A 21,757-nucleotide genomic window follows, 5' to 3' on the forward strand; every position below is an offset into this window, starting at 1 on the left:
AATCTGCTTATGAGTTCCACAGGGAAATAACTGATACAGGTGGCCTTCATCTAGCTCAGCTCCTGGTGAGCCGGGTAATCCCCCGCACATGCCCGGCAGAGGTACTGCCGTAAGGGCTTCACAGGTACTGCTTTCTCCCTGGACAAAATTTCCTGTGACCCGAGTCCTCTAAGGTCACATAAAGGGAATCATGGGGGTGGGGAGCTTGTGCTGTGTTTTCAGTCAAGGGAGTTAGCGGATCGTGTAAGCTACATCTCTCTCTCTTTCTCTCTCTCTCTCTCTCTCTCTCACACACACACACACAGAGGCTTATGGGTACTCTTTTGCATGCCCAGCTGCCCAACCCCCTGGCATGCCCTGGGGTCCAAGATTGCCAGCTTGCATTTGTGTCTCCACCTGTCTCTCAAAAACATAGGGCCCGGGCTGGAGAGATGGCTTAGCAGTTAAGGCACTTGCCTGCAAAGCCAAAGGACCCAGGTTCAACTCCTCAGGACCCACGTAAGCCAGATGCACAAGGGGGCGCATGCATCCAGAGTTCATTTGCAGTGGCTGGAGGCCCTGGCATGCCCATTCTCTCTCTCTCTCTGCCTCTTTCTGTCTCTCAAATAATAAATGAAAATATTACAAAGTGGGGGGGGGGTGCTAAAGCTTTGGGATGAGCGTGTACCTGCCCAACACAATAGTGCTCTGTCTTGGGGTCTCCAGGTCTCCTGTGGCCCACTCATGCTCCATGCCTGGAGGACCAGTGCCTGTCTTGGTTTCCCAGACAGAAAGCAACCTGGCTGCCTCTTCTGTGACCAGGTGTCCCAAGGGATCTGAGCTCAGAGAAAGTACTGGAGACTGTGGTGTGACTGTTGGTTCCTCAGAGGAACTTCTGTTCTCCTGGGCGGAACAATCACTTGTAGTCTGTCCCTACCCAGGGTGCTGTCTGTCCTTCGTTCTCTCAGATCATACAAGGAGCAGAACAGGTTCACATGCCCATGATCCCTATGGGACAGGGAGGAAACTGAGGTGCAGAGATCTTATCCAGGAGCCCATCGCTGCTTTTAAAAGACTTAAGAGGAAGCTGGGCGTGGTGGCGCACACCTTTAATCCCAGCACTCCGGAGGCAGAGAGGTAGGAGGATCGCTGTGCGTTCGAGGCCACCCTGAGACTGCATAGTTAATTCCAGGTCAGGCTGGGCCAGAGTGAGACCCTACCTCGAAAAACCAAAAAATAAAAATAAAAAAAAGACTTAAGAGGGCTGGAGAGATGGCTCAAGGGTTAAGTGTGCTTCTCGCTCAAGCATCAGGGCCTGAGGGAAGCTGATCCCCCTTCCCTCCCATCCCATGTAAAACAGCTGGGCGTGGCCATGGCTATGTATGCCTGTAACCTTGGTTCCCAAGGGGAGCAGAGACCTGAGTCTACAGAGCTCCCTGCCCCGTCCCGCCCAGCTGCTAGCTCTGGAAACAGTAGAAAGAGCCCAGCCTCCAATTTAAACACAAAACCGGAGCAGGGCATGGTGGCACACACCTTTAATCCCAGAACTCTGGAGGCAGAGGTAGGAGGATCACCGTTGAGTTCAAGGCCACCCTGAGACTACATAGAGAATTCCAGGTCAGCCTGGTTACTGGTAGAGGTAGAGTGAAACCCTACCTTGAAAAACAAAAACAACAACAACAACAACAACAACAAAAACAGAGCAGAGAGAAAATCCTGCCACTGTGACCACCACCGCAGGCCAGTGTACCGGCACTGTATGCGTGGGCGTACACACGTGCATAGACCTTATACACACCTACACACACACACAGACACACCCCTTACACACACATGTATACACATGCAAAAAAAAAAAAAAGACTTCAGAGGTCTTTACCTATTCTGACTCTTGGACAGATGTATGGGTTTCTATACCCAGGAGACAAAAACTTTGAGGGGATGTCTTGGGGAGCCCTCTGGAGGAGAGGTGACTCAAAGGAGAGGGAAGAGGGAGGTTTGGCACCCAGTGTGGCTGTCTGACCACATGACTGAGGTCTCCACCTTACATTAGGTGGGAAGGGATGGCCCTCACGTGGCCCTAACGCATCATCCGAGTGTGGCCCGAAAGTCCCCCACTTCTGCAATTTCCTGTCTGTCCTGCCTTCACAGCCTCTCCAGCTCTAGCTTTGCCAAGCTGGACAGGGTGTTTTCTGTGGTGGGCCCGTGGCTTAGCAAAGCTTTCTGGAGCTGCAGTTCGTTTCTCCCAAACGAATCCAGATACGGTGCCACTCCTCAACAACCAGGCACAGGTCCTTGTCCAACAGATCCAGCCCCCTGGTCTCATCTGCATGTCTGCGAGGCCTCTCCTGTCTATCATTCCCTCTCCCACAGTAAGGCCCCTCCTGTCACTGCCCACCCTACAGAGGATGGTTGGAGCCAGCAGCCCTCCAGCAAGAAGGGCTGATCAGAGGGGAATTCAGGCTCGTTCGGTTCTCGGTCATTACAGTTACCACAAGGAATGGGCCCACACTCCACGTGTCCTCTCCCCTCCACACACACAGTGACAGTGGGTCAGCAAAAGAACATTGCCCTGATCACAACTCTCCCAGCATCTCAGCATCTACAAGACACAAGTCATGTCTCCTGCCACGGTGGGGGTATTTCTGAATTGTATGAGCCAGGATCGGTGACAGCCATTAGGAGAGGTGAAAGGAGAGGCAACCCATGATGTCTTATGAGCTCAAGGAGACGGTCTGCAGTGGCCAGGAATGGAGGTGGCCGGTGTCCACCAGAGGGCGGAGATCTCCACTATAGTCACATACAGATACCCCACGGGGCCCTCTCCCTTGGTGCTTGGACTTTGGCTTAGGTTGTAGAATTTAAAACAGCACTTTATTTATTTAATTTTTTGAAGCAAGCCCAACAGGCTGGCCTTTTTTCTTTTTATGTGAAGGGTGGGGGAGATAATTGGTGCACCGGGGGCCTCCAGCCACTGCAATGAAACTCCAGACACGTGTGCCCCCTTGTGCGCATGTGCGGCATTGTGCACTTGGGACCTGGGGAGTTGAACGTGCGTCCTTAGGCTTCACAGGCAAGCGCTTTGACCACTAAGCCATCTTCCAGCCCTACAACTGCACTTTTGAGCCAGGCTTATGGAAAACCAGCGGGGTTCAGCAGTTAGCAGTTAGGCACTAGGATTAAACATCCTTGCTCCACTGTGTTCTGGCTGTGTAACCAGGGCAGGTTACGGGCATTCAGGACCTCATTTTCCTCATCTGCGCACAGGGTAGCAGGAGTATCTACTTACCAAGGGGTGAGGAGTGTGGGGAAGCACTTAGCTCAGTTCTGGCATATTCGTGTTCAGGAGTTGGGAGCTGAGATGATGATTGTTGCTGTTATTATTCTTATTATTTTTTTGGATTGTTATTCCACCCGTAATCAACAAGAGAAAGGCTGGTATTCTTAGCTGGAGAAGGGAAGGGTGATGAGTCACATTCATCAATTCTCCCCAGAGTTGTAATTTTTAGCAAGGGTGATGACACGCTGTTCTCTGGCCCCACCGAGAGCAAGGCCACAAGGAAAATAAATCAGCCTCGGATTGGAGCAGAGCGGGCCAAGGAGCCTGTAGGATGCTCTCTGGTCCCGGGCTACCACAGGCCAGGAAACCCCTGGATGCCCCACCCCTGAGACCCACCCCTGAGATGCCTGTCCTGACTGATAGGTGGCAACAAATAGGCTGTGTCTGCCCCTGTGGCCGGGCATCTTAGCTGGGGCTGTTGGTTGCCCCTGCCAGGTTATCAGGTCTGTGGCTCGTGAGTCCTCCTCTCCCCTCCCCCACGTAGCTGCCCCTCCCCCGCCCCCGTGCAGCCAACAGTGCCGGGTCATCAAGGTGCGACCTGGGTCATCTACACTCCTGTGAAGCTAGCAGAGGTCTCCCTGAAGACGGGGAGGCTTCTGAGAGCTCTGCCCTGGAGGGAGAAGATCAGCCTTGCCTCAGAAGAGCTGGAGGAAGAGGACGCAAGAGAAGTCACCACAACTGTTGGGTGTAGTAAAGGGAGGTTCAGACGGCCCAGGTCACTTCTGCAGGTGCAAGGAAAGTGTGTCCACGCGGAACGTGCGGGTGCACATTTCGGCCTTGCTGCTAGGAGCTGTGGGACTGTGGGTGAGTCCCCTGATCAGAGTCTTGTTTTCTCCTCTGTAACCTGGGGGTGGACTTGGGTGCACATTCATCTTCTATCATTTATGCCTGCCCCAATTGACAGGGGACACCAAGTTACAGGATACACGAGAGACAGGGTGTTGCAGAGCAGCGGGTGGACATCACCCCCTGGCCAACATCAGGTGGACAACAGGAACAGGAGAGTGTGCCAAACACTGGCAAGGGGACACTGCTGTAATACTCATAAGCCTGCCCTCCAACAATACATTGCCTCCAGGAGGCTTTAATTTCCAGTTGTCATCAGCTGGGGAGGCCAGCATTCAGAACACCCAAGTTTATGGGGGGGACACCTGAATCAAACCACCACACAGGGATCACTACTTGAAGTTGCGGTACCCACCATCTCTAGAGACATGAGGGTAAGGCACACGCTGCCTGTAAAGGCAACGTGAGGTTAAGGCACCCCTAGAGACAACATGAAGTTAAGGTCTGTGCCGTCTCCAGAAGCAGATGAAGGCACACGCCATCTCTGGCGGTGACTTGAAGTTAAGGTCTGTGCTGTCCTTGGAGATGACGTCGAGGTATGTGCTCTCCCCAAAGGAGACTTGAAATTAAGATACACACCTTCACTCTCTCTCTCTCTCGAGAGACACTTGAGGTTAAGGTCCGTGTTGTCTCGGGGATGGTGCAGCTCCTGGCTGTTTAACAAGGAGCGATTGGTAGATTGGGGCGCTACCCCGCGTTGCCTTGTGTGTGCGCGCAGGGTGGAGCGGGCGTGTCATTCAGGAGACGTGGACTTCCGCGGTGTGCAGAGGTTAAGCATCTTAGGGCTCAGTCACTCCCAGGGGCCGCGGGCCTGGCTGCTAGGCATTGAGCTCAGGAAGAGCGTGGAACGTCTCCAACCCTGGTCCTTCCCAGGAGGCTGCGAACTGATGGCCATGGAGGCAGAAGACTACCAGGCTAGAGTCGACTCAAGGTCCGGTGATAATCCACTGCTTCAAAGGTCGAAGGTCAACAGGTAGGGGGTGTCCATTTATGTGGTGGTCTGAATTAGATGTCGCCTCAACCTCAGGTGTTCTGAATGCTTGGTTCCCCCATGATGGCAGTTTGGGAATTGGAGCCTTGCTGAAGGCACTGTGTTGTTGGGGGTGGGCTTATGGGTGTTACAGCCAGCGCCCCTTTGCCAGTATTGTTGGCCACTCTCCCGTGCTGGAGTGTGCCATCTGCTGTGGCAGAGGTGATGTCCAGCCTCTCTGCTCATGCTATCCATCATGGAGCTTCCCTCAAGTCTGTAAGCCAAAATAAACAACCTTCCCCCTGTCAGCTGCTTTTGGTTGTTTTTGTCCCAGAAACCAGAAGATAACTGTAGCAACTTTCATGGAGGCCCTTCTGAAAGAGAGTGACCACATAGCTGACTAGCCTGACCCTTTCAGGAGCTCCTTAGGTTTTTTTTTTTTTTTCCTTTCTTTATTTTTTTTTTTTTATTTATTTGAGAGTGACACACAGAGAGAAAGAGGCAGATAGATAATGGGCACACCAGGGCCTCCAGCCACTGCAAATGAACTCCAGATGCGTGCGCCCCCTTGTGCATCTGGCTAACGTGGGATCTGAGGAATCGAGCCTCGAACCAGCGTCCTTAGGCCTCACAGGTGGTGGGGTGCACCAGGGGCCATTCCAGTCTTCCTTGTGGGAAGGGAAAAAAGGCTGCTTCTAGGGGGTGCAGTCCACCTGCCAGGGAAGTATCCTCCCAAGGTAAACTCCACCTCCACCATCTCTGCCCCATGCTCCCCCATCTAGGGTATAGTTACAGGTGGGATCTTGAGTCAGAGCCACTTGAAGTCACTCCCCGGCACCCAGGAAGGTTTTCCCAAGGAGCTGGCGGAAGGACTGGCTAGCCTGGCCTAGAGATGAGGTAGAGACCTCGCTGTGCCTCCTTCCTGCTTTCTGTTTTCCCTCTCCCAAAACCTTCCCCTCTGAAGGTTGTTGTCTCCTCTTTTGTCTCCTTCAAGGACGAGCTGCATTCCCCAGGTTGCTCTGGCGTCTGGCTCCGCCACCGATGTGGTGTGGTTCTGAATAATAATGACCATGGACCATGTCTGAGATGCTCAGATAGCCATAATCAGAGTGTGCTCCCTGAGGGCAGAGGGTGGAGAATCCGTGTGTGGAGGGGCCCATAGATACCTCCAGCCCCATAGTGGGAGAAGCGCCCCCACGTCCCACCTTGTCGCAATTACCTTCTTTGTGCTGGGATAAAGCACCCGACCAAGAGCAGCTGATGGGAGGAAAGCTTTTGACTTTGGCTTACAGTCTCTAGGGAGTGGTTCCTGATGGCAGGGGACAGAATAGCATGGACAGAGGCGGGGCATCACCTCCGCCACGGCAGGTGGAAAACAGCAGCAGGAGAGTGAGCCAAGCGCTGGCCCTGGGGAGCTGGCTGGAACACCCCCAAAGCCTCTGCCTCTAACAACACACCTCCTTCAGCAAGGCTTCACCTCCCAAATTGCCATCAGCATTCAAAACACTTGAATTTACAGAGGACGTATTCACAGTGGCCTGGTGGGGGGAGACTCCCCCATGCCATTAGGAATAGTGGCTTTCGGGTTATATTTTATTTTGTCCATGACATATATTGAGTTGATACCGCGTTCCAGGTGCCATTATGGGAAAGGCACTATCCTTGCTCCTTAGGGAATATCTAGCCCCCTCCCCCCAAGCTCAGGGCTTAACAGAGTCCTCTGGAATAGCAGTTTGTCAACCTAGACAGCCCTATGGGGGATGGGGGTCACTGAGGTTGGGACTCTGATTTATTTATGCTTTTCTTTTTGTTGTGGTAATGTTTATAGCATACGATGTGTTATCTTTAAAACTTGATGTTTTAAGTGTGCAGTTGACTAGCATTAAGTACATTCACATTTTTCTGCTCTGCCAATACCAGTGCCACCTCCAAAATGAAACTATATACCCATTAAACAGCAACTCCCCAGGCCCCATCTCTCCCCCTGCAAACTCCCACTCTACCTTTTTTTTTTTTTTTGGTTTTTCGAAGTAGGCTCTCACTGCAGCCCAGGCTGACCTGGAATTCACTGTGTAGTCTCAGGGTGGCCTTGAACTCACGGCTAATCACCTATCTCTGCCTCCCGAGTGCTGGGATTAAAGATATGTGCCACCATGCCCGGCTCCTGTCTGTCTGACTATTCTAGATATTGCATATAAATAGACTCGTAAAATTTGCACTTTTTTTTTGTGACTGGCTTGTTTCGCTTGGCATAATGTTCTCCAGGGTCATCCAGGTTATAGCATGTGCCAGGATTTTCCTTCCTGTACGGCAGGCTGAGTAATAGCCCATTGTGTGTATGTATGTGTGTGTGTATACACGTGCACACATGTGCGTGCCACATTCTGCTTATTCATTCAGCCACCCATGCCGTCTCAGACTGCTTCCATTGGGGGTGCTATGAGTGATGCCACAGTACACGTGTGTGTGTGTGTGTGTGTGTGTGTGTGTGTGTGTGTGTGTGTGTGCAAGGACCTTCTCATGCCTCTAAAGTGGGGTTACAGGGTCATATGGTAATTCCTTATGTACTTTTTTGAGGAACTCCTAGGTCTGTCTACATTTTGCCATTTAACCTTCCTAACAATAAGTTCACAAAGGTTTTAGTTTCTCCAAATTCTCACTTAGGGGTGACCAAACACTTGCATTTGTCCTGGGACACAGAATAGGAACTAGTGGGGAACGGAGCCAGCAATGTGTAAAATGCCCAGGCAAGATAGGAAGGAGAAAGCAGAGCTGAGAGTCACTGGTCAGGGGAGCAAGACTGGCTATGTCTCTGAAACAAACAACTGAAATCTTTTGTGAATTGTGGGTCAGAGTCTATGGAAAATTCAAACCTACGAAGGATTGTTCTGGATGGGCTAAAGATGGCATCATGAAGATGAATGTGTTAGAAGCAGGTCCTGAAAGAAAAACTTGATTTGCTTTCAACCTTTCATACATAAACTTTTTTTTAAATTTTGAGGCAAGCCCAATAGACTGGCCTTTTTTTGTATGAAAAAGAGAATTAATGTGCCAGGGTCTCTAGCCACTATGATCAAACTCCAGACGCGTGCGCCACCTAGTGGACATGTGCCACCTTGTGTATGTAACACCTTGTGCATTTGGCTCATGGGGGACCTGGAGAGTCGAACATGGGTCCTTAGGTTTCGCAGGCAAACGCCTTAAACGCTAAGCCATCTCTCCATCCCCATACACATTTTGATTATATGAAGGATGCATGCTCTTTGTAGTCAAATTGGAAGTAGTAAATTGGTTATAGAGAAGAAAACAAAAGCATCCGACATCACTGACTGCTGCTGGGTCTTAGTGCAGCAACTTCCCCCTCCTCCTGTGTCTCTCCCTCAGGAAGCCTTCCTGGCCTCCAAAGACCCCATGCAGCAGTGACTTTCTTGCTGCTGGGACCACATACCTGACCAGAAGCATCTTAGGGAGGGAAGAGGTTCTTTTCAGCTTACAGTTTGTTTTCAATTATTTTATTTAGTAATTTATTTGCAAGCAGAGAGAGAAATAGAGAGGAGACAGACAGAGAGAATGGGCGCACCAGGGCCTCCAGCCACTGTAAATGAACTCCAGATGTGTGTGCTGCCTTGTGCATCTGGTTTACGTGGGTCCTGGGGAATCAAACCTGGGTCCTTTGGCTTTGCAGGCAAGCGCCTTAACCGTTAAGCCATCTCTCCAGCCCCAGCTTACGGTTATGAGGGGGAAGTCTATCACAGTGGTGAACGTGTGGCGGGAGCGGACGGCTGGCATCACACTGTTACATCTGCAGGGAAGAAGTAGAGAGCGTGCAGGATAAGTGGAGCTGAGCCGTAACACCTCCCTAAATGTCCTGCAACCTTCTAAAAGTGCCATCATGGGGCTGGCTTAATGATTAAGGGGCTTGCCTGGGAAGCCCAGGGACCCAGGTTTGATCCCCCAGAACCCACGTAAGCCAGATGCCCATGGTGGCGCATGCGTCTGGAGTTCGTTTGCAGTGGCTAGAGGCTCTGGCGTGCCCATTCCCTCTGTACCTCTTTCTCTGTCTCCCTCAGTCAACTAACCAAATAAATACATTAAAAGTGCCACCAACTGTGGGTTAAATATTCAAGCCCATGGATCTAAGGAGGACATTTCACATGTAAACTGCCACATCCTGGGAAGTGGGCGTTCACAGGCACTTGCTAGGATTTGGGGTAGGAGTGGGCTACTGTCTGCAGGAATCCCTGAGGCTAGTTTCCTAAACAGGTTGCAGGGGTAAGCTTTGATTCAAGGCCCTCTGGGCTCCTCTTCATGATTCCACTTGGTGAAGGAAAGTGTCCTGTCCTTGCCAGACTGGAGAGAGCTGTTCCAAGGCACAGTCTTCCATTGGTGGCATTTATGCAGACCGCAACGTTCAGCACCGTTCTTGGTCACCCCCCAACTTTTCCAGTCTGTGCCTCCGTTGGTTCTGACTGCCCCCTCTTTTCTACACCCTCTGGTGTCTGTTCACACCCACTGTTGTCCACTCACCGAGTGGATAGGAATGCCTGATCGCTCCCTCTTTACTTGACCAGAAGCATGAAGCCAAGGGACTCTCCAGGCTCGGTGACTTGGTGCAGATCCAAGGGACATGCCTCAGGAAGCAGCCCCCGTTTGGTCACAGAGAGACGGCTGCATCGTGCAGAGGCCCGGCCCCACATACAGGGTGAATCCTGCCGCAGAGGTTCCAATTCCTGTGGGGCTCAGCTTCCTGGGAGGTGGGCTGAGATCTTGCCAGGCTCTTCTCGACCCTGTCCTGGCTGGTGATACAGCGCAAGGGAATCGGAGGGCCCCACTGTCAGCAGTACCAGCTTGCCGGGGTCACTAGCAGAGCCGGGGCTTGGGTGTCTGGCTGGGCTCCAGAATGCGTCTGTGTGTGTAAGGAGCAGGGCCAGGTGCGCCAACGACTCCGCAAAGTCACAGAGTCTATTGGCAGCGAGAGGGAAGAACCCCGAGAAAATGCCTGTGGACAGAGCTGGGCTGAAGCTTCCCTGGGACACTGGAGAGCCTGCTATGGCATTTGGGATGGCATTCTTTTTTTAAAAAATTTTTTTTTGTTCTTATTTATTTACTTATTTGAGAGCGACAGACACAGAAAGAAAGACCGATAGAGGGAGAGAGAGAGAGAGAGAGAGAGAGAGAGAGAGAGAGAGAGAGAATGGGCGTGCCAGGGCCTCCAGCCACTGCAAACAAACTCCAGACGCGTGCACCCCCTTGTGCATCTGGCTAACGTGGGTCCTGGGGAACCGAGCCTCGAGCTGGGGTCCTTAGGCTTCACAGGCAAGTGCTTAACTGCTAAGCCATCTCTCTAGCCCAGCAATTATTCTATTCTTATCATTACTGTCATGGTACAAATTAAACTTTATCATGAGTATGTGTGTATAAGAAGCACAGCACACATCCGGTTCTGCGCTGTGATCTCAGGCACCCATTGATGGTCTTGGACTGGATCCCCCCAGATAAGGGGCGACTACCACAGGACCTTTAGATTGAGGTGCGCTCAAACCGGTCAGACCAGTGTCAGTGGTGTCCTTGTGAGAAGAGGGGAATGCCATGTGGCGATACACTCGGGGAGAATGCCAGGCAAGGACAGAGGCGCAGATCGGAGCCATGTAGCTGCAGGCCAGTGCTGAAGATTGACAGCCAACTCCAAGCAGTGTGCCCCTGCCCGCACCTGAACTGCCAACTTCCAGATGCCAGGACCACGGAAGCATACATTTCAGCCGTCTAAGCCACGTACAGCAGTCCTGTAATGAATCCTGGTGCCTACTGTGTTCTGGATATTGTGCTCGATAGGAGAAAGGCTAACGTCAGAGGGCAAAACAGAGAGACCTTCCTTCGCTCGTCAATCCTCCAGTTGACGATTCTCCAGGGGCTGGGATTCAGCAGTAAATCAAATAGAGGTAAACCGTTCCCTCTGAGGGGAGATAGACAGGAACATAATGATAAATAATAGCAGTAATAAGTAGACAGTAGTTCCCCCTTATTCATGGAGGATACTTGCCAAGACCCAGAGTAGAAGTCTGAAATAGCTCAGAGTCCTGAATGCTGTGTGTTTGCTGTGTTTTTTACTATGCATGTAAGCCTGTGATAAGCTTTCACGGTTTTGCTTTGAAGAGTGTACTTTTTTTTGTTTTGTTTTGTTTTTTTTGAGGAAGGGTCTCTCACTGTAGCCCAGGCTGACCTGGACTTCACTATGGAGTCTCAGGGTGGCCTCGAACTCACAGCAATCCTCCTACTTCTGCTGGGATTAAAGGCGTGTGCCACCACGCCCGGCTTTGAAGAGTGTCCTTTTTAAATTTTATTGTTTTCGTTTTTTCGAGGGAGGATCTCACGCTAGCCCAGGCTGACCAGGAATTCACTGTGTAGTCTCAGGGTGGCCTCGAACTCACAGCGATCCTCCTACTTCTGCCTCCTGAGTGCTGGGATGAAAGGTGTGTGCCACCACACCCGGCTCTAAAAATTATTTTATTTTATTTAGTTGAGAGGAAAAGAGGCAGATACAGATGGTTGGTGGGGATGGGGGGAGGAGCATTGATGAGAATGGGTGCGCCAGGGCCTTCAGCCACTGTAAGTGAACTCCAGACTCATGCGCCCCCCCTTGTGCATCTGGCTTACGTAGGTCCTGGGGAATCATACCTGGGTCCTTTGGCTTCGCAGGCAAATGCCTTAACCACTAAGCCATCTCTGCAGCCCCTGAAGAGTGTACTTTACAGCTTCTCTTTGGTCTGTTCAAATTGCCAGCACCCCTATTTTGTACTTTGGAGCTATTAGGAAGTAAAATATTTACCTAAGCACTGGTACTATGGTAGCCACAGCGGTAGGCACCTGTGATTGCGACCCGAGTACTGCCAGGCAGGCAGGGTATACTGAAATTTTCCTCTTAATATTTTTAGACTGCAGTTGGCCACAGGTAACTGAAATAACAACAACAACAACAACAAATTATAGGTAAGGGAAGACCACTGCCTATTAAACGGTGAAAAGTGCAAAGGAGAAACATGTGTCTGGGAAGGGTGCTGCGCACGTGGGAGGGGTTGGATATTTAATTTGGGGTGGCGCATGTCTCCAGAGAAGGTGCCATTTACACTAGGGCCAGGTTCTTTTTTTATTTAAATATTTTGTTCATTTTTATTTATTTATTTGAGAGTGACAGAGAGAGAGAAAGAGGCAGATAGAGAGACAGAGAGAGAATGGGCGCGCCAGGGCTTCCAGCCTCTGCAAACGAACTCCAGACGCGTGCGCCCCCTTGTGCATCTGGCTAACGTGGGACCTGGGGAATCGAGCCTCGAACCGGGGTCCTTAGGCTTCATAGGCAAGCGCTTAACCGCTAAGCCATCTCTCCAGCCCTAGGACGGGGTTCCTATCTTTATCTGTGTATTAGAAAGAACCACCATCGAAGCTTCAGATCAGACCACACAGGACAAGAAAATTATCGTAGCCAAGCTCCACCCCAGACAGATGGAGTCAGAATCATTGGGACTGGGACAGGGGCCCTGGGGCCTCTCCATAGAAAAGCTCCCCAGAGGGTGCTAAAGGACACTGACCCGGGAGCTGTGCTTTCTCAGACCACTGGTCCAGCGGCAAGCTGTCGGGGTCATCTGCGGACGACAGTGATCAGTGGCCTGAGCCTTGCATTGCCTGTCCCTCTGGAGAAGCTCAGTGAACTCTTGAGTTGTAATGGGGTGCTCGAGGTCAGGAAAGTTCTGAGCCCCAAGCCCTGGGTTTGTTTCTTCTTTTTTTTCTTTTTTCTTTTTTTTTTTGAGGCAAGCCCAACAGACTGGCCTTTTTTTTTTTATGGGAAAGAGAATTGACACACCAGGGTCTCCAGCCACTGCAATTGAACTACACGTGCCTACGCCCTGTTACATGCTACGCAACATTGTGTGTTTGCGTCACTTTGAGCGTCTGGTTTATGTGGGACCTGAAGAGTCGAACATGAGTCCCTAGGCTTTGCAGGCACACGCCTTAACCGCTAAGCCATCTCTCCAGCCCATGTTTCTAATTTTAATCAAAAAGTTTTAAAAAAGACTGAGAAGGATAATTATTAAATTATTATATTTATTGAGGGAAGTACAGAGCCAAGGAAAGGCACCCATGTGGCTAAAGATCCCACCCACATGGAGGGCCTGGAAAAAAGAGGAAAAAAAAAAAAGTTGAAAGAACTCTTGCCATGTGGGGAGTGGGAGGGGATAAGGAGCCCATGTGGAGAGGAAGGGCTGGGGGGTCTCTCTCCTTGGCTGGCCAAGCCCAGGTCCAGCCGAGGGAAAACTCACCCACAGCTGGAAGTTCCCAAGTGGTCAGGCAGCTCCCCTTGCAAAGGTATTTATAACCCTATAGTGGTGGATTGTCTTCTCACTCAGATGAACCAGAGAGAGGGACAGCTGGTTGGTTAGGGCGAGGGGCTGTCTCAGGAAGAGGCTAGCCCCAACACCAACTTCCGGGGGCTGAACTTGACCAACCACAATCTTTAACTCCTATGAATGACCTCCCTCCCGGTGGGGGGGGGGGGGTCCTGCTTGTTTGTGGAAAAACATGCCTAGGGAACTAGGCAAGAGATGAAAAGTCACATCATCTTTGATTTCTAGCAAGTGCAGATTTTCCTGCCTTTTTCTTTTTTTTTAATTAATTAATTATTTATTTATTTATTTGAGAGTGACAGACACAGAGAGAAAGACAGATAAAGGGAGAGAGAGAGAAAGGGCGCTCCAGGGCTTCCAGCCACTGCAAACGAACTCCAGATGCGTGCGCCCCCTTGTGCATCTGGCTAACGTGGGACCTGGGGAACTGAGCCTCGAACCGGGGTCCTTAGGCTTCACAAGCATGTGCTTAACCGCTAAGCCATCTCTCCAGCCCTCCTGCCTTTTTCTTAACTTCCAAGGGTCCAGTCACCCTAACTGCCTACTCCCTCTCAGAGAGATCTCAAGGTCCACACAGCTCTTCCCATGTTTCTGGGGCTACCCTCCTTTGCCTCACTTCCTGTGTTCTGCCAGGTTTGCCTGGCCTAGTGGCTGTCCTGCCTCCACTGGGCTACGGGACTTTCTCTCCTACCCTAAGGTCCCAGAGCATCCATCCCGGTGAGTGGTGTCTGGGGAGTTTGCATTTGGAATACTGATACCAGCTAAGTGGACACTCACTGAGCCTATTCATTGGCTTGTGTACAGCTGATCTTGACCCTAGTTCTCCTTGGTTTTGATTTCCTGAAAGAGTTTTCCAAACAACCATGTCGCAGGCACTTTTACAGAGGTTGAGAGAGACTTTCTCCTCCCTGTTCCTCCTTAGAGACAGGGGGGAGACTATGGGCCAAGATGAGGGACTATATGCTGCTGCCAATTCAGCATGCCAAGTTGCCATATATCCTCTCTCTGGATGGGGTGGTGAAGCCAGGCAGACCCAGCTTCTGAGCCTGTGAGACCTTTCTCCCTTTCATCTGGAACCCACTGCCGTTGGAGACACCCTCTGATGTTTCTGAATCTTGTGGCCTAGCGGGACTATGTCTCATTCCTCACCTTTCCTTCTTGTTTTCTCATGTGGTGGATCTCTCATCTCTGTCTCTGTTACTCCCACGCTCTCTGGCCTTTCTTCTGCAATTACCACTGCCATTCCAGGCTGGGATCTGAGGGCTGGAGAAGCCCAGCTAGGAGACCAGCTCAGGCTCAGGGCCCGGGCCTGCTCTGGCACTCTTCCTAGGATGTGGACTCCTGACCCAAACCTGGGACGTATTCCAGGGTGGCCCAGCCTGCTTGATGTGCCCCAGTGGTTTGCCTTGTGTCTGGTGAGCCCGTGCCCACAGACCATGCCAGGGCTGACTGCAAAATAGGAGTATTGATTCTACTCTCTTGAAGTGGGCAGACGGGTTGCCTGTGTGGCCTTGGGCTGGTGAATCAACATTTCTTTTTTAATTTTTTTGTTTATCTTAATTTATTTATTTGAGGGTGATAGACAAGAGAGAAACAGGCACATAGAGAGAGAAAATGGGCACAACAGGGCTTCCAGCCACTGCAAATGAACTCCAGATGCATGTGCCCCCTTGTGCACCTGGCTTACGTGGGTCCTGGGGAATCGAGCCTTGAACCGGGATCAGGCTTCATAGGCAAGCGCTTAACTGCTAAGCCTTCTCTCTAGCCTGTAACTCAACATTTCTGAGCTTCAGTTGTCTTACCCCTGAAAGGGGAGCACTAGCCTCATGGTGTAGTTGTGAGGTCTGAATGAATATATGTAAGGATCTTAGAAGAGTGTATAATTTATTTCATTATTTTGTTTGTTTTGTGGCGCTGGTGATGGGACCCAGGACCTCATGTATGCTAGGCAAGCCCTCTTTCACTGAGCCGTGCCCCAGCCCCAGTGTAGTTAGAATGTGGGCATTATGGGCTGGAGAGATGGCTTAGCGGTTAAGCGCTTGCCTGTGAAGCCTAAGGACCCCGGTTCGAGGCTCAGTTCCCCAGGTCCCACGTTAGCCAGATGCACAAGGGGGCGCACGCGTCTGGAGTTCGTTTGCAGAGGCTGGAAGCCCTGGCGTGCCCATTCTTTCTCTCTCCCTCTTTCTCTCTGTGTCTGTCGCTCTCAAATAAATAAATAAAAAATTAGAATGTGGGCATTATTATTATTTTGTATGTTATCTTGCATGGTGAAGCCAACAGCTCTAGGACGTTGACCTTGACAAGCCTGCTGTAGCTCTGTAGAGGATGGGACACGTCACACTGGGCCACTTAGAAAACAAACACAGCATGAAGCTTTATTGTTTCCTTGGGAAGGCCTTAACCTGGCCATCTTCTGGCCGTTCCATATCTTCAAGGAGCAGAAAGCAGAGCCAGGAGACAAGCTCGCTCTTCTCTTCCTTGTCACAAGGGCCCCACCCTCATGGCCTGATCACCTACCAATGGCCTTATTCCTCTGACGCGGTCACATTGGGCTTGGGACTTACTTGGTGGGTGTGGGGAACACGCTCTACAGCAGTCTTCCTTGTCCACCTGTCTTCCAGCATCCTGTTTGCTGACATCGAGGGCTTCACTAGCCTGGCTTCCCAGTGCACTGCCCAGGAGCTGGTCATGACCCTCAACGAGCTCTTTGCCCGCTTTGACAAGTTGGCTGCGGTGAGTTTCACGGAGTGCGGGGCCAGAGGGAGGCCTGGGCTGGGCTGACCTGACAGGGGAGGGCCCTCAGGTTAAGGCTGTTGTGTCCTGCTGGGCAGAGACTGGGGTTGGAAACTGTTGGTGATGGGTGGGGTGCAGCTGTGTGTCCTCATGTTCCATGCCAACCCTGGCCACACAGTCCGGGTTCTTTTAAGGGCTACTCTCTGCGATGTCTGTGGAGGGGCTAGCAAAGCCCGCAGGTCATAGGCCCCAAACCCTACAGTGGGATTTCTGCTTATCAGATGTCCTAGAGCCACGTTTCTGAACAAATTGGCCCAAGGGAAGAGAGACTGGGGTCCAAATCTTCATCTGGCCTGAAGGCAGCTGGGTGCCTTCCCCAGAAGCTTCTAGAAGTACATTATCCTTTATTTTTTTTTTTTGGTTTTTTGAGGTAGGGTCTCACTCCAGCCCAGGCTGACCTGGAATTCACTATAGAGTCTCAGGGTTGCCTCGAACTCACGGTGATCCTCCTACGTCTGCCTCCTGAGTGCTGGGATTAAAGGCATGCGCCACCACGCCCGGCTTAGAAGTATATTCTCTTAGGACTTGGTCAAAATGGAAGTGGCATCCCATAGCAGCGGGTAGCAAACAGGATATTTGCTCACCTGGTCCCCGTTTATACGATCATACTTCCCCAGCCAAGACCTTTGTAGAGTCATAATACGTAAGTGACTATAACATGTGTTCAGTGCCCATTGGCACACTGGCATGGCCCCCATTGCTGCACATGATACCAGGCCATACTGTATACAAGGGGCTGCTGTGGTCAGGAGCCATCTGGGACCCCGGGGGGCACGAGGTGGTACCCTCATATTGCTGAGCTCAAACAAGGCAGTTGGCTTCTGGTACGCCTTGTTTGCAAGTTCAGTAGAAATCTCTTCTTGATGGTAGTCTGTGGTAGGGCCAAGGGTGACAGGGGCTTTGGTTCAAGTTCATTTCTGCTTGCTTTACCCTTTAAAAATTTTTTTATTTATTTGAGACTGAGGGAGAGAAAGAGAGAAAAAGAATGGGCATGCCAAGGCTTCTCACCACTGCAAATGAACTGACGCATGTGCCACCAGTTGCCTGTGTTTTCTGTGGGGCCTGGAGAATTGAACCTGGGTGCTTAGGATTTGTAGGCAAGTGCCTTAACCACTGAGCCATCTCTCCAGCCCTTTAGCCTTTATTTATTTATTTATTTATTTTAATATTTTTTGTTCATTTTTTATTTATTTATTTGAGAGCAACAGACCCAGAGAGAAAGACAGATAGAGGGAGAGAGAGAGAATGGGCGCGCCAGGGCTTTCAGCCTCTGCAAACGAACTCCAGATGCGAGCGCCCCCTTGTGCATCTGGCTAACGTGGGACCTGGGGAACCGAGCCTCGAACTGGGGTCCATAGGCTTCACAGGCGAGCGCTTAACCGCTAATCCATTTCTCCAGCCCTATTTATTTATTTATGAGAGAGGGAGTAGAGAATTGGCGTGCCAGGGCCTCTAGCCACTGGAAACTAACACCAGATGCATTGGCCACTTTGTGCCCATGTGTCATCTGGTGCATCTGGCTTATGTGGGTTCTGGGGAGTCAAATCTGGGTCCTTAGGCTTCACAGGCAAGCACCTTAACCACTAAGCCATCTCTCCAGCCCCATTAAAAAAAAATGGTAAGAAAATTCCAAATTGTTGCTAGAATCCGGGCCAAGAACAGGGTGCACTCGTGGGGGGGGGTGGGGGGGAGAGGCTGGTGGAACAGGTGACGAGGCTGCCGTGGTTGCTGAGCCACAGTGTGGACCACCTAATTCTCCTGGGCCCCAGCGAAAGATCGTCAGGAATGCCCCCCTCCCCCAAAGCAAGGCGTGGTGGCGCACATCTGTCAGCCTACCACTCAGAAAGCAGAGCTGGGAGGATTAACAGGCCAGCCTGGACTACAGAGTGAGGCCCTGTTTCAAAACCAACAGACAGGGGCTGGAGAGATGGCTTAGCGGTTAAGCGCTTGCCTGTGATGCCTAAGGACCCCAGTTCGAGGCTCCATTCCCCAGGGCAGATGCGCAAGGGGGCGCACACGTCTGGAGTCCCTTTGCAGTGGATGGAGGCCCTGGCGCGCCCATTCCCTCTCTCTCACTGCCTCTTTCTCTCTCTGTCTGTTGCTCTCAAATAAATAAATACAAAAAATAAAAAAATAAAAACAAACAAACAAAGAGCTCCTGGGCCTGGAGAGGCAGCAGTACCTCTCTGAGGATGGCTTTGCCTGTCCCCAGTCAACTGTCCCTTCCTGCTCCACCTCTTCGGATCACCCTGGCCTGTGACTGGGGAGGGTTCTAGCAATGGGGCAGTGTTCACTGCTCTAGAAGGTTCTAGCAATGGGGCAGCGTTCACTGCTCTAGAAGGCGTTACTCTGGGCTCACATAGGTCTGTTTGCTTCCCATTTCCTTCCCTCCCACTCTCTTTCCTACGAGCTCTGGTTTTTGTTTTTGTTTTGTTTTTTTTTTTAATTAACTTGCTTTCCAGGAGAATCACTGTTTACGGATCAAGATCCTAGGCGATTGTTACTATTGCGTCTCGGGGCTGCCTGAAGCCAGGGCTGACCATGCCCACTGCTGTGTGGAAATGGGCATGGACATGATCGAGGCCATCTCGTAAGTGCCCACCTCTGGGGGGGGGGGAGCTGTCCACCCAGGGGATTGTCCCATAGTCTGAGTAACGACTGGCGACTGGACTGATGGGAAATACGGGAACAAAGCCATCTTCCCAAGGGCGCCGGCCAGGTTGGTGGGCATATTTGAATGACCAACCTCCAAGTTTACTCCCGGGATCCTTTCGCCCTGTGGCAGGGTAGCTTTCCCAGAGAAGACCCCGGGGAGGGAAGCCGCAGGCTCTAGGTGAGGGGTGGTTGGCAGGAGTGTCCTGCATTCCTTCCTACAAACCTAACCGCTCGCTGTAAAGGTCACCAGCCCCTATTTTTCTCCCATGCGCAAGACTCTAGTTTTCTGGCATGCAGTTACCCCCACGTGGGTGGTCTCAAACACAGAAGGGGATCCATCCTCATGAGCAACAGCGAAAGCCAGTTCTTGGTTAACGCTGCCTACGGAAGGACCCCGATCATTAAAGAAAATGCGAGCAGTTTAAACCGCCTGTCAGCCAAGGGAATCGGTCAGGGAATATGTCTAGGTTCAGTAAGCTTGGTCAGTACAGCTAGCTTGAATGGGGGACAAAGGGAGAGACAGGTGACAAGGTCAGAGGTCAGAGTGATGGCCCAAGAAAGTGTCTGCGTCCCTTTGATTTGACATAGTCTCATCCACTGACTGCAAATGCCCAGAGGCATTGTGGGTAGAAGAACTACTCCAATACACATTTACCGAGTTGACCCCAGGAAAGAGAAATGAGGGTTGACGTGCATCTTCCCTGCAGAAGGGGTGGGGTGGCGGGCAGGGAACCTTAGGGTCCCACAGCTAGAAGAACAGGCCCATGCCCAGGGTTTCGGGAAAGGATGGGCTTTAAAAACGATAACCTGTGCCCCTCCCCAGTCCTTGCGCTGGGTTCTGCAAACCCTCAGCAGGCTGTGAGCCCCAGACGTAGGCGTAGAACTTCTCTGCTCTTCCCCAGCATCTAGTGGGACCCTGTGTCTATGGTGCTTGTGGAAGAGACAGACGGGGGGGCCTCTCGGTAGGTCGTGGAGCCCCTCAGTTACCTGCATTTGCCTAGGCTCACTTCTTTCCTGAGTTGGACGTAGGTCCTGCCCCAAAAGCCAGCGCTCCCCCCCCCAACTTCTAAGAAGTTGCCTTGTAATTACTGAATACAAGTAGGAAATCCAAGAGCCTTGCGTCCAGGCCATTATATGATTGGCATTTAGGGTTAACTGTACGTCCTCTGTGAGTTCAAGTTATCCCTAAGGGGCATCAGCAGTCCTCTGAACCAGCTAAATCCCCGATGCCAGTAACTGGAGCTAGTGAAGGCTTTGGTTTCAGTGCGCTGTGCCCCGCCACCTTGTGGCCATGGCCGGGAACGTCACTTCTCTGATTTGTGTACCTGAGCCCAGGACCAAACACACCTCCAGTGCCCTTCAGGTTGAATTTTGTTGACTCTTGTTTAGGCTGTGCCAGAGAGAGAAATGCCTCTTTGACCCCGGCGCCTTCCGACTCCCCTTCCACCCCAGTTCCCCCCCCACCCCCCCATCCAGCCTCACCCCTACTCTGTGTGCCTGGCCCCTGACCCTCCCCCCCAGCCTTACCCCTGCTCCGTCCCCAGGTTGGTCCGGGAGGTGACAGGGGTGAACGTGAACATGCGTGTGGGAATTCACAGCGGGCGAGTACACTGCGGTGTCCTTGGTCTCAGGAAGTGGCAGTTCGACGTCTGGTCTAACGATGTCACGCTGGCTAACCACATGGAGGCTGGCGGCAAGGCAGGGTGAGTTGGGCTGGGGGGGGCATAGCTTGACATCCAAACATTGCTTCCCACTCAGGAGAAGCCCACGGAGGAGGCCGGCTGGGATCAGGAAGATGGGGGGCAAAGCATGTTGGGGGGCCATGGTGGGCGGGGTTAAAGCAGACATCCCGTGAGCTATATACCTGGGGGTATAACTAAGTCGCCGAGTGCTTGCCTTAGAGCACGTAAGGCCCCAGGTTCGATTCCCCAGCTCTGCAAACAAAAAAAGCAAAGAAGAAAAGCAATGCCTTGACCTAGTTTATTGCTGACCCCACACTGTGAGGTAAGCATGGGGCGTCACCGTACAGGAAGCAGGGCCGTTCTGGGGAGGCCAGGACAAAGCTAGCCGGGAAGGGTGATGGAGCAGGGAGGAAGATGGAGGTTGAGGGAACGGGGCATTGAGTGGGCGGGAGGAAGATACAGGTGTGAGAAGATGCAATGAACAGGAAATAAAGCAGATGGCCTGTTAAAGGCAGCTAAGAGAAACAGCCTGTGTTAACGCCAGGTTGGGGATTGGGACCACAACCTGTAATGCGTAGGACCCACTGCTGGCTCTGAGCAGCAGTGAGGTGCTTTGTTTGGTTTCTAAAAATACATTTTTTAAAGCCGGGCGTGGTGGGGCACGCCTTTAATCCCAGCACTCGGGAAGCAGAGGTAGGAGGATCGCAGTGAGTTCAAGGCCACCCTGAGACTACGTAGTGAATTCCAGGTCAGCCTGAACTAGAGTGAGACCTTACCTCGAGGAGGGTGTGTGTGTGTGTGTGTGTGTGTGTGTGTGTGTATGTAAAAGTATATGTTTGTTTGTTTATTTATTTATTTATTTTAAGCCAGGCATAGTGGCGCACGCCTTTAAACCCACCACTCAGGAAGTAGAGGTAGGAGGATTGCCGTGAGTTCAAGGCCACCCTGAGACTACACAGTGAATTCCAGGTCAGCCTGGGCTAGAGTGAAACCTTACCTCAAATATATATATATATATATATATATATATATATATATATATATATATATATACCTCAAATATATATATATATATATATACACACACACACACACA

At 51.4% G+C, this 21,757-nt stretch overlaps 1 protein-coding gene across 1 annotated transcript in view; it reads left to right on the forward strand.

Moving 5' to 3' along the window:
• Positions 1 to 21,757, forward strand: part of Adcy5 (adenylate cyclase 5) — a 185,133-nt gene that overhangs the window by 116,526 nt on the left and 46,850 nt on the right. The window contains exons 4-6 of the mRNA XM_045147561.1: positions 16,153 to 16,264; positions 18,787 to 18,914; positions 20,524 to 20,682. Of these exons, the coding sequence (XP_045003496.1) occupies positions 16,153 to 16,264; positions 18,787 to 18,914; positions 20,524 to 20,682 (399 nt within the window). The remainder of the gene's footprint in view (positions 1 to 16,152; positions 16,265 to 18,786; positions 18,915 to 20,523; positions 20,683 to 21,757) is intronic.

Source organism: Jaculus jaculus, chromosome 4 (genome assembly GCF_020740685.1).
Source record: "Jaculus jaculus isolate mJacJac1 chromosome 4, mJacJac1.mat.Y.cur, whole genome shotgun sequence".
NCBI classification, from domain to species: domain Eukaryota; kingdom Metazoa; phylum Chordata; class Mammalia; order Rodentia; family Dipodidae; genus Jaculus; species Jaculus jaculus.